Source organism: Oreochromis niloticus, linkage group LG22, assembly GCF_001858045.2.
Source record: "Oreochromis niloticus isolate F11D_XX linkage group LG22, O_niloticus_UMD_NMBU, whole genome shotgun sequence".
Classification (NCBI taxonomy): Eukaryota; Metazoa; Chordata; class Actinopteri; order Cichliformes; family Cichlidae; genus Oreochromis; species Oreochromis niloticus.
Genome location: NC_031985.2, coordinates 34924734 through 34937306, shown reverse-complemented (window position 1 = coordinate 34937306; position 12573 = coordinate 34924734). Strand labels below are relative to the sequence as shown.

Sequence of the window (12573 nt, the reverse complement as noted above, 5' to 3'; positions counted from 1 at the left end):
ATGAATCACACAGTGTTTGGTGTAGCCCCATAGTTCTTGTGGTAAACAAAGATGGGTCAGTATGGTTTTGTGTGGACTATGGAAAAGTAACTGATGTGTCACAGTTTGATGCTTACCTCATACCTTAGGCACTGGTTAGGCACTGCTAGTTTTTTCTGGACACTGTGTTTGACTAAGTGCTACTAGAAAATTCCCTTCTCTCCAGGGGAGGGGTGAGCAGTGTTGGGGGGGGGGTAATGGAATACATGTACCAGCATTACTTATTTAAAATACAAAATATGACTAACTGTTTTCCGTTACAGTTACTGTTTAAAAAGGTGATAATTAGAATCCAGTTAGTTTGTTGAAATAAATTACATTACGGTCTTTTACTGTTTCAGATGTTAGGCCAGGGGTCTGCAACCTTTAACACCCAAAGAGCCACTTGGACCCGGTTTCCACACAAAAGAAAACACTGGGAGCCGCAAATACTTTTTGACATCTAAAATGAAGATAACACTGTATATATTGTTTTTTTACCTTTATGCTTTGTTTGAACAACTAAGGCATGTTGCTTATAAAATCCATGAAGTGTTACATTTTATTTATGTAATTAACACATTTTGAACTCTTAAAGAAATATAAAAAAAGGAAAGACACCCAGCTAAACTAAAATGATCCATGTAGCAAACAAAAACTGTCGTGAGCCGCCACGCTTATAACGCCTTTGGGCTTTTGGAGCCTTGACCTATTCAATTCAATTCAGTTCAGTTTTATTTATATAGCGCCAAATCACAACAAAAGTCGCCTCAAGGAGCTTCATAACTCAGCTAAAATTCACCTGACTTTTAAAAAATAATTGGAAAAAAAAAGCTCTATGCTGCTAAAAGATGAAAAATAGATATTTGCTAAATTCTGCCTAAATATGTATTTTACCAGGTTAATGTGTGTGGCGGGGCGTGGTCTGGGGAGGCGGACGCACCTGAGCGGCACCCGCAATCACGCCTCGCCGCCGTAACGTCTGTATGCGTACAGCAACCGTGTGTGAAAAGTGGTCAATAAAGAGATGCTGAAAAGCATGTTCATGGAAACATCGCCGGGTCTGCCATGATATGTTTACAATGAGACTTCTGCTCCTGAACCTCTAAGCACAGTGTCTGCAAATCGGGGCTGTACGAATTCACTTTCATCTTTATGCAGGACTGTAAGCTGTCATCTGTGAGGCGTGAGCGGTGTTTGTTTTTAACATAGTTCACGGTGGAGAACAGCTGCTGACATTATGTGGATCTGAAGATCCATAATTGGCCTACCTGGGGTTGAAAGTCTCGATAAGTGCACGGCGTTTCTGCGGGTACACCGTCTTCCGCGAGTGTGACGCTTATTTTGAGCAATGAAAAAAATAATAGAATATAATTTTATTTTTATATTTATTTAGGGCCTATCACAATAATCTTCCAATTTAGAAGTACAAGTTAAAAAAAAAGAACTAACATAATCAAAATACACTTCAGCTAAATACTTCTAATTTATTTTCCCAAACCACGCGGAGCCGCACTATAAGGACTAAAGAGCCGCAGGTTGCCAACCCCTGTGTTAGGCTATTCCCTATCTATCCCCTCTGTAATTTTGGTAATTCCACGCATTGTCGGAAAATCAAACAAAACATGGAATAAGAGGCTCTAATGTAAGCATCCTGTTAATGTTGGTGGTGTCAGTTACACAATGGACCCGAAGCCAGCACAACAGAGCCAGCAGTGCACGGGCAGGAATGCATTTCTTACTTGGAAATCCCAACACCACTTCATATTTAAAGAAGAAAGGGATGGGCGAAATCTGACTGTTGAAAGCAAACTCTCTTTGCCAGCAACCAAGCTCCTCTCAGTGTCAAAAGACTCCACCTCCAACATAAAGAAGCATCTGGAAGTAAGTTCATTTTTAAAAACTAACATTAGCCTACTGCAACTACCTTGTTTTAGTTGTGGTAGCTACCTGGGTTATATGCCACTTCAGTATCTTTGATGAACTATTGTGTGATGTATTGCTATTACTGAAGGCTACTCACCACGAGCTAACATTGTTAGGTGGCATTAGCTAAGGTTAGCTCATAGGCTGCAGACTGTTAGACTTGATGGATAGCACTGACATCCTGCTCGCTGCAAGTAATCATGTGCAGTTCTGAAAGCAGTCAGTGAACTAAACTCAGCTAACGCCAGCTAGCAATGTTAGCTCAGTAGCGAGTAGCCTTTAGTAACAGTAATATATCACAAAGCAAGAGTACATTCATGTAGTTGTAAAAAGCATGACAATATATTAAGTAATCCAAAGTATTCAGAATACAAGTCAAGTCAAGTGCACTGAAAAAAAAGTTCTTTCAATTTACTTGATTTTATTGTGTACATCGGTCCCACATAATATGAATAAGTATGACTGACTTAATTTTCCACTTTCCCTCAAGTAATTAATGCTTGTCAAATCAAAGTATTTTATTTACATCAGATTACTTTAAAAAATCATGTTTGATGTACTAATATTAATCTGTTACCATAATATCAATGTATTGCATAATGTCAATACATTTTAATGTTTAACATCAACTTATTTTTAATTGCCAGTGGTACGCAATGATATTGTGTAATGTAAACACATTGCAATTATGTCCCTGCAACACAAATTATGGCTTTAAATCCTACTTGATTTTTTCAATTGAAATATTAAGTGATCATTATTGACAAAAAAGGCAAAGACTGTGAGTGCTACTGAACAATTCACCTTTATTAAACTGTAACAGCAGTGAAAGCAGCAAGCTTTGAACAAGTCCAAAATCACATCCATATAAACTTGTTAACACATTTTTAAAGATAGCCTGCAGAAATAACTAAAAGAAAAATTTAAAACATTTGCAAATATTTCACAAAAAACTGACCTTAGCAGCAAATAAAACAAAGTGCTTATAGATGATCCTGTCATCTCTTACATATAACATTTGTATCAATTACACAATTGAAAATTTAAACTAAATTAAGACTACCTGAAAAAAGCAACACGCTTTTATGAATAAACAGATTTACACAAATATAACTTGTGTATTATTTGACAACAGTTTCAGCTTCTGTACAAGTATTTACCTGTACAAGATTTCAACTAAGTTGAGCCTTAAACGACATTGTTACATAACTAATACCAAACACCTACATGAATCTTAATCTTCCTTTTAAACATGTAAGCAGGATATTAAGGTTGACTCAGAACATATTGCTAAAAAACATCAGTAAAAATTTCTTACAACATGATACCAGAAAGAAAAATCTTCCTGCATTGCAGTCACATGAGGGGAAAGCAATAAAAAGATAAGCAGTATAACGTTACTGAACACAAAATGAAAAACTGCAAAGAATTGCAGAAGTGCAGTCTTTGACTTCTCAATGAAACAGATGTTTTTTTAAAAGCAAGAACTTTAGAGAGTTTAGCTCCATCCAGTTCCATGAAAACCTTCTGGAAAACGTCAAAGGTGTAGCGGAGGTCAGCAGGGTAGGCAAGGTTTAATGCATAGATGAGTCCAAATAGCATTATCACAGCAAATGCTTCATTATCCAAATTCTTCGCCACCCTGATGCCTGCAAGGACAACTCTTGTTCTTCTGCTGAAGCTTGCTCTTTAACCTCCTAAGACCCGAACTCTTCCACGACATGCATTTTTAATTTCTCTTTGATATTTGGGCATATTGGGGCCCGATGAATGTAAAAACAGAGAATTTCCAGATTTTTTTTTTTTACCTTATTTTTGTTTTTAAGAAAAATGAGAGCCACAAATGAGGATATTCATTTAAAATTTTGATAGAACAGTAGCAGTATAATGTTCTCGTAAGTGGATATCAGGCCCATGTAGAGCAAAATTGAGTATTTTGGTCTAAATAACCAAAAATGTGATGTCCACATATGTGGGCGGCAGGTGGTTAAGAAGATAAATTTGAACAGTGGTGTCTTCAACAGTCTCATTGATGGCACGTTCTTCCATGCCCTGTAAAAAAGAAGCCATGTTAGTCATTTCATGCCAAGTAAGTAATATGACACACTGTGGAAAGTAAAAAAAAAAAGACAAAAAAAGACAAGTACATACCACAGACTCCCGGATAAGCATGCCAGGGTCTTCACCCATGTAGATACACACTCCCTTGACACACTCAGCATCATCATCTTCACACTGAAATGAAATGTATGTAATTAGCATCTTCATTCATCCCTTGTCCTTCATTTAAGTTTTAATAGTGTACTTTACATGGATGTTTTTAAAGTAAAGGCACACAAATTAATAATAGGTTTACTGGCAATTAATAAGTTGACAAATTGAAGGTTAAAAAAACAAGCAGATGTAAAAATACAAAATGAGAGAATTTATGATGGGAAAACATTTGAAATCTTCCACAATTATAAAGTTTCATCCAAAGAGGATCATGTTAAGTGAGTGTTGAGGCTTTATCACTTACATTATCCATTTGTGCCACAATTTTTTCCAATATTAGTCCAAGCTCTCCTCTTCTGTTGACCAACTTCACCAGGTTGTCCAAGTGGAGATCCAGCTGAGCCAGGAACTTTGTTTGAGGGGGGATGGTGGTAATTCTCTTAAACTCAGCGTTGATCTGAAAACATGAGCACAGAGGAATGAGCTTCAAAGGTTTAATACCTGGAAGAAGGCTGCAATCACTCATGCTGAAGAAATGGGCTGTCAAATAACAACTGTGCCTTAACCATTTTAGGCTAATACCACCAGAACACTGTGTATGAGGCAAACCTTACCTCATGGAAGTCAAATAGAGCAGGCCATCTTGCCATGAAAGCCTCCACCATTGGTGCATCACGAACAACTTCATGTCTTCTGTATGAAAAAGTCTTTTCCATCTTGAGTTTCACCAACTCTGTTACTCTTTTTATGTCCATGTGGTGGGCTTTGACATGTCAATAGCTTTAAGAGTCCCTTTGTCTGCTACTTCTGAAACCGAGGTAAGGTTAAGAAACGCATTCCCAAGTAAGGAATCCATAAACTGAAGTCTGAAACTGGCCTGAAGACCACACTGTCTCTTGACTTCAATGATGAGATCCTCAGTTGATTCAGGCGCTCCATTAGAGAGTGAGCCTTCGACAGGTTCCGTCAGCCAAGACAGTCTTTAGGACCATAGGACTCTGTAGGCAAAAAAGAATTACATATCAGAGATTCAGAAAGAATCATTTCAGTTTAGTTTTCATACAGCTATCCATACCCAATAGTCAAAGTTATAAAGATCAGACATAAAAAAAAAAGAACTTATCTAATGAAATACATGCGACTGAACCTATTACACTTATCTGAACACCTTTTATTTCTATATGCCTTTTTAAAGTCACAATGTGGACTGATCCAATCTTATAGTCAACCAATGGATAAGTATCAAGGAGTTCACAGAGTGAAACGAGAGTGAATATTCTTGTGGATACTGGGCTGAGCTCAAAAGCTCTGTCGTGCTCTCTGTACCAGCCACCAAGCTCTCTGACAATGTAGAATATGCTGTGGTACAATGCAGATATGGTTTTTCAGTATTCTGGCAATCCACCTGCTGCCCTTTGGGCCAGTACCATTCCCTTTCTATAAGTTATGCCCTTTAATGTCACACACTGTGCAAGGCTGACCTCTAGAATGCCAGGGAATATGTACCTAATGACTTAAGATATCTCCTCTTTAAGCAAATCCACTAGAAAGGCCGATACAGCTGAGACCTCTAATTCAGACTTGCCAAGAGATGGGGAGTTTAGATGGTAAGCTATCATCATCTGATGTTTTGACGTCTGTGATCATAAAGGTAAAAATTCCACCATCACAAAAAACATTAATTTTAATTGAAAAAAGGTATTCCAGTCCAGAAGAGCATTAATGGTTTCTTTTAAGTACCAATCTTTCTCTCATTTATACATAATGTTTTGAGAAGCAGCTCGCATATGTTCTACACAAAGTAGAAAAAAAGGGGGAAAAAAGGGTCCTAATTTTTGTTAGGACAGTGTTGGAAAATTCACAATACATCACTTAATAAGACATACTCTGTTGAACAAACTTGTCTCCTTGTAGATATCTGCTGTATTATTTGGGCTTGACCAATAGAATAGTCAAGTAAGTGACACTTCACCTAAAACAATGACTAAATGGAAAAATGATTTGGCATTTATGGGCACAGGTTCTTAAACCCACGTCTAAGGTGGCAGGATCCTTATTATAACTTGAGTGCATGTCAGCAGCAAGAATTAAGGTATGGCACTGTGGCGCTCCCAGCTTCTTAAACTCTGACGGTTACAGCCAGACTAATTAGCCACTGTAGCCATAACTAGCACGAGTAACACAAACACTATTGCGCTCTCTCAGTGACGTTTTAACTTGCTAAGCCATCAAAAATGCCAGTGCTCTCTGTCACATACATAAATTCCATATCTGACCGACAACAGCTGCTTTCTCCTGACTATGTGCAATTTGTTACTATTTTTCAGCTTTAGCCACAAAGCTAATACCAACTTTAGCTAGCACTGTAAAAACAACATGTAGATGCATTATAGATTACTTTTCATATAGCATGAACTACAACAATTCTGTGAAAACGTACCCAACTAAAACAAATGTATTTAAATTACTTACCTTCTCAGTATGCCTGACTAAGTGCCAAAGGTTGCATGTGGCTAAACAGTCTTCCACAATCTGGCGGTCAATTGCGCTCTCCTTAAATTATGTTGTTGTCTTATTGGATAAGACTAGATCTTATTATCCAATCATATTTAGTTGTTGTCTTTGAATATATTGCATCATTTCCGGTTGTGGTCAAACATGATTAAAATGGTTTTAGTTTTCTAATTTAGTCACTTTAAATCAATGCAAGAAAAATGAGTAGTCACAGTATTGTTTATAATCAAGTAAATGGTACTTTATTCAATCATGTAAATAAGAGAAACATGAAAGGCGTGTGTAGCATTAACTAAATTCATTTGTGCAAATTCAAAAGCCTGCCAATTCCCATTTTTTTCAGTGTGGATTTATTGTCATTCCAACCATGAGCACTGGTACAGTACACAGTGAAATGAGACAACATTCCTCCCAGACCTTGGTGCTACCTATGACATATAATATGCAATTAATTCATACATAATACATAAAATGCAGTGTGCAAAAATTGCAAAAAAACCCCCCCAAAAACAAAGTGTCATGGTCCTGAGTCTGCAGTGATTTTGGTTTGAAGTAATATTATTATTATTATTATTATTATTATTATTATTATTGTGACTATTATTATTACTATTTGTGGACTCGTGCTCTTGCCTTGGGATGGTTTGTGTTTTGTGATTTTTTTTTTGGTTCTGGGTTTCTGGGTTGGTGCTCCCCCTGTTGGTTCCTGATGTTAGTGTTTCCCCTGTCTCGTCAGGTTAATCAGGTCCAGCTGTGTCTCCCACCTGTGTGTGATTTCCCAGTGTCCCTCTGTGTGTATTTATCTTGTGTGAACTTGTGTGCTCATTACTGGTCGGTCTGTGTACGTCTCCTGGAACCTGTCTGTGAACCTCTCTGTGAATCCACTGTGTGCTCTCCCTGCTGTTCCCCTTCGTGTTCAGGTTTTCCGTTCTACTGTTTAGTTTCTCCCAGTGTAGATTATCCTAAATTCTGTTTTTGCCATCCCCACTTTGTGTTCTGTCATTTATAATAAATCTCCCTCGCATCTCAGTGCCTGCATTTGAGTCCTTTTCCCACACACCACATGACTGCTGCCCCAGCCGTGACACAAAGACATCAACCGCTACAACCATTTACCTCTGCTTGCTCATCACTACTATGTCCACTTGGTTAACCATCACCAGTTTGTCCATCTGTAACTGGAAGTCCCACAGGATGTTAGCTTGGTCATTTTAAACCACCCTATTGGGTGTCTCCCATTACCTTGGGCCTTCAAGGGCATATTGGAAACAGATGTTCCTGTATACTTGTAAGGAAGAGGACTCCCTTACTACATTTATTTGTATTATATTATCTGTATAGCACTTTAGAGCACACCTTTCACTTTATTAAAAGCACCTTATCAAGCACTTTATTTAGCATTGCACTTTAAGCATGGATTTAAACAGTAAAACATTTGCACACAAGAAGTTTAAATATTTATTGATTATTTATTGGGAATTTTAAAATCAGTTGGTAGCCTTGATTCAGATCCTGCACAGCTGCTCCTCATCAAGGAATGTGGTGGTTGTCTGTCAGGAGAGAAGAATGGTGATTGAGATTATGATTAAGGTTTACCAGTAAGGAAAACTAATGCAAATGTGTGTGTGAAATCTAGGAAGAAAAGTGGCGCAAATAAGTGTTTGTAAGATAATGATTACTCACCTTTCTTGCCTGTGTCCTCTTCAGGGTGTTTGGGCAAATGTTTCCCCGGGGGTCCAGACACCATTTAAAGGTTCCGGGAGAGACCATTGGTAAAGAGAGTGTGGTGAATCTTTTTGTGCTTGGGTTTCTGGGGTTTTTTTTAATATTGGGTTTGGTGTAACATTAAAGTGTGAAATATTTATTAATATGAAAATGTGAAATGTATTTATTTATTCTAATTGATATATTGTATACTGTGGTGGAAGGTTGGGATTTAAGAATTTACCTAAGAGTGGAATAATGGTTTGGTCTGTGACAGCTGAACATATTTAAGGCTGCTGGTTGTCATTAGAGGAGGATATATTGTGCTGTGAAGAAGCTTGACAAGTGAATTGTTGTAAGGAGAGCTGTATGGCAAATAAATACTTTTGTTCCACTGCACTTGCCTTCGTCCCTCTCACTGTGTTTCCAGCCGCTAAGGGCTGCCCTGTTACAATACTATACCAGTTACTTGGTTATGACACACTGCATGCTCCATCTGCTAGCATCTTGCTAACTACTTTTATGTGCTGGATTGTCTCAGGGGCATCTTTATGACCATCTTCATGATATACTCATGGATATATATCATGTGATGATATATATCCATGTGTGATGAGCCCTTTCCTCTACTCCCTCTTCACCCACGACTGCAGACCTGCTGATGGTTCCAACACCATCATTAAGTTTGCAGATGACACCACGGTGATTGGCCTCATCAGTGACAACGATGAGACCGCCTACAGGGAGGAGATGGAACGTCTGGCTGAGTGGTGCGACACAAACAACCTGCTGCTTAACACCGAGAAGACTAAGGAGCTCATCGTGGACTACAGGAGGAATGCTGACCCACATCCACCCATCTACATTAAGGGGACGGCTGTGGAGCGTGTGAGCAGCTTCAAGTTCCTGGGTGTCCACATCTCCGAGGATCTCATCTGGATGACCAACTGCTCCAAGCTGGTCAAGAAGGCTCACCAGCGCCTCTTCTTCTTTTCCTGACATCTGACCCACGTTAAACTCATGGACTGAAAACACACACACACACACACACACACAATGGACAACTGTACCTGTACGGTTTTTACTAAGCTAACTACCTTTAATTTAGTAAACTCCCACCGTAAGGGTGTGTTTTAACTGATGAAACTGTGTCGTACTCAGGCTCGGACATCTGATTGCTGCCTTTTATAAGCTTTATTGTACAAGCATAAGCTAACACCAGTACAGTAACCGTGCCTTTACAGAAGCCAGGTAATCAACTGAAAGACACAAAATAAACAACCATACAACATTAACAAAGCAACCCTATTAATGACAGTACAGTTTAGTAATAGTCATATTTATGGCTTTAACACATTATTTAATCAACACAGAAACTCACCAGCTCGGCTTCATCAGTCATAACAACAACATCAATGAAAAGAAGATCCGGCAGGTAGGATCCATGAGCGGATGTTAACACATACTATCCCAGACTAACATAAATCACTCCGTCTTAAATAAATTTGTCATTTAAAACAAATTTGGGTCTGATTAATAATAAATCACAACAAATAAATTGGCACGTTAGAAATATAGGAAAAACCACACACCTCCCACTTGGGCTACGTGCCAGACTAAGTAGGCCACAATAACCAGTAGCATACACATATAGAAACAAAACTCTTATAACCGTCATTAAACAAGTTGGTCTCCACACCAAAGAGTCCCCAATCTGTAAATATTTCTCAGGTACTCAGGGGGATGAACCACGTCCCTCTTGCTCCTCTACTGGCAGTAACACCACCAACCTCCTTACGTCCCTGTGGAGAATGGTGGAATGACATGGTTCCCTGTCCTTCCTTGCCTGGGACCAGTTGATGGGACGACTACAACAAATCCTTACTTTGACGTCCCGAACAACACCCCGGTCATCTGCATCTGCCTCCTCCACACGGCCCAGCTTGAAGCGGCCTCTAAGTGCATTCTGATCTGCCACCCAAACAAGGTCCCCAACAGAGACATTTCTCGCCGGGGCATGCCATTTTTGCCGAACAAACAGGTGCGGCCCGGCCAACTGGCTCCAGCGCCTCCAAAACTTGTCCACTTCCACCTGGACTGCACGCAGACGGCTGAATGGGTAGGCAGGGAACTCAAACCCCATGTTGTCACCCCTGGACCCCGCCCGACCCAACAACAAAGAGTTTGGTGTCACAACATCTACAGTTTCTTCCTGAACTTGAGCTCTGGCCCCGATAGGCCTCTCATTGGTGAGGTTGGCCGCCAAATAGAGGAGGGTTTGGAATTCCAGAGCAGTCAAGTTTCCCTCCTCACCGACGTTGCACAATGCCCTTTTCAACACGCGAACAGCTGCTTCCGCCACTCCATTCCGATGAGGGGAGTCTGCTGGACTAAACTCCCACATCCAGTCAGACCCAACCACAGCTGCCCTTCTTTGGATCTCTTCTTTGTCGATACTACCAAGGAAATCATAGAGCTCCTTCAGTGCAGGTTTAGCTCCCACAAAATTGGTCCCCTGGTCAGACCAGAGTTTCTTGGGGTGACCCCTCAGGGCAGTAAACCGCTGGTATGCCTTCAGAAAGCCCTCAGTTGACAGATCTTCAACTATGTCTGCATGAACTGCTCTTGAGGCCATACAACTAAAAACCATGCCCCAAACTTTCTTCTTCACTCGTCGCCTTACTGAGTCTCTAACAAAATACGGACCAAACAAGTCCAAAGTAGTGTACTCGAAAGGGGCTGCTGGCGTAGTGCGTACGGGAGGAAGATCACTCATCACCTGAGTGCATAGCTTGGCCCTGCACTTTCTGCAACTTATGCACGAATCAATCACCTTCCGTACGATCCTGGGACCTTGAACTACCCAGCCCCTCTTCCTCATCCGAAGAAGGGTGGCAGAAACACCTTCGTGGTTAACACGATGGGCGTCCTCAGCGAGGAGAGAGCTTAACCGACACTTGTAGGGGATCAAAGGGACCCCGGACCTCTCCCCCTCAACGCATTGAATCCGGCCATGGCACATCAAGAGCCCCGTTGTTTTATCCTTGCGCACAACCAGGCGGTTGAGCGTCGTCATAGGGAAAGTCACACCTGCTTGGGCGGCGAGGCACAAGTCCTGAAACGCCTCTACCCGCTCCTGGGCCGTGGGCACTGCCTCCCACTTTAATCCTGCAGCAGTTTGACCCCTGCCAGATAACCAAAAACGTAAGGCTCTGCGGACATAAGCTATGACCCCACAGAGCTTGGCTAGAGAATTGAACCGTGAAAGATCTACTTGATTTATTAAGGCTGAACCCCAGTACTCCTTGATCCTGCAGACACTAGAAGCAACAGAAGGAGACCCCACAGTCTCAAAAGAAGTAACCTTGTTGCTGAATGGTAACAACTCTGGGCTTACTCGACCGCCGACCACTGCATTGACACTATCAAAACCATCTGGAGTAGTCTGCGCCATTTCCTGCGACCTTGTTAAGATGGCAGAAAAAGCCTTTCTTTGGAGTCGACTGACGACTTCTCTAGTCCCGGAGGCCACCTCTGCAGCCGACTTTATGGGCCATTCCCCTATTGGCTTGGTTAGGAACATGGGACCGGTCTGCCACGAAGAGTCCTCACTAAGCTGCTCAGGGGAACATCCTCTTGTGACCAGGTCAGCCACGTTGAACTGGCCAGGAAGCCACCACCAGTCAGTGACAGGCCCGGCCTTCTGTATCTCGCCCACTCGATTGGCAAAGAAGGTCTGGAACCCGTAACTCTCTCGTTGGATGGCACCTAACACAGTCTGACTGTCCAGAAAATGGTACCAACGATCTATTTCCAACCGACTGTACTTCAGAAAGTAACCTTTCAGGCGGGTGGCAAAAACAGCTCCACAAATCTCTGCCTTGACAGCATCTCCCTTTTGTTCAATTGGAGTCAATTTGGCCTTGGACTCCACGAGCCGGGTCTTGACCCCTTCAGAAGTTTCCCAGCGCAGGTAAAGGACCGCTCCGTATGAATCACAACTCCCATCAGAGAATGTAATTCCCCAGGGTTTACCCACCCAGCCGGATGGCGTAATACTTCTGGGAAAGGTGATGGTACTCAGCCGCGCGTACTCCTCAAAGAGCTTAATCGCTCTCCCACGTAGTTCACTAGACAGCGGCTTATCCCACGTATCCTTGGTCAGTATGCCGGCCTCCTGAAAGGCTCTTCTGACAA

At 41.2% G+C, this 12573-nt stretch overlaps 1 protein-coding gene and 1 long non-coding RNA gene across 2 annotated transcripts; both read right to left on the bottom strand.

The window, feature by feature from the left end:
* Positions 1–8125: 8125 nt before the first annotated feature.
* LOC112843539 (uncharacterized) lies at positions 8126–8830 on the bottom strand. The gene is made up of 2 exons (XR_003215961.1): positions 8356–8830; positions 8126–8222 (listed from the first exon to the last, which is right to left on the bottom strand). It is a non-coding gene; the product is annotated as an uncharacterized LOC112843539 (long non-coding RNA).
* Positions 8831–9555: 725 nt separating this feature from the next.
* LOC112843426 (uncharacterized) lies at positions 9556–11584 on the bottom strand. The gene is made up of 2 exons (XM_025902048.1): positions 9758–11584; positions 9556–9635 (listed from the first exon to the last, which is right to left on the bottom strand). The coding sequence occupies exon 1, from the start codon at positions 11450–11452 to the stop codon at positions 10112–10114; it is 1341 nt and encodes a 446-aa protein (XP_025757833.1). The 5' UTR covers positions 11453–11584; the 3' UTR covers positions 9556–9635; positions 9758–10111.
* Between the last annotated feature and the right edge of the window lie 989 nt (positions 11585–12573).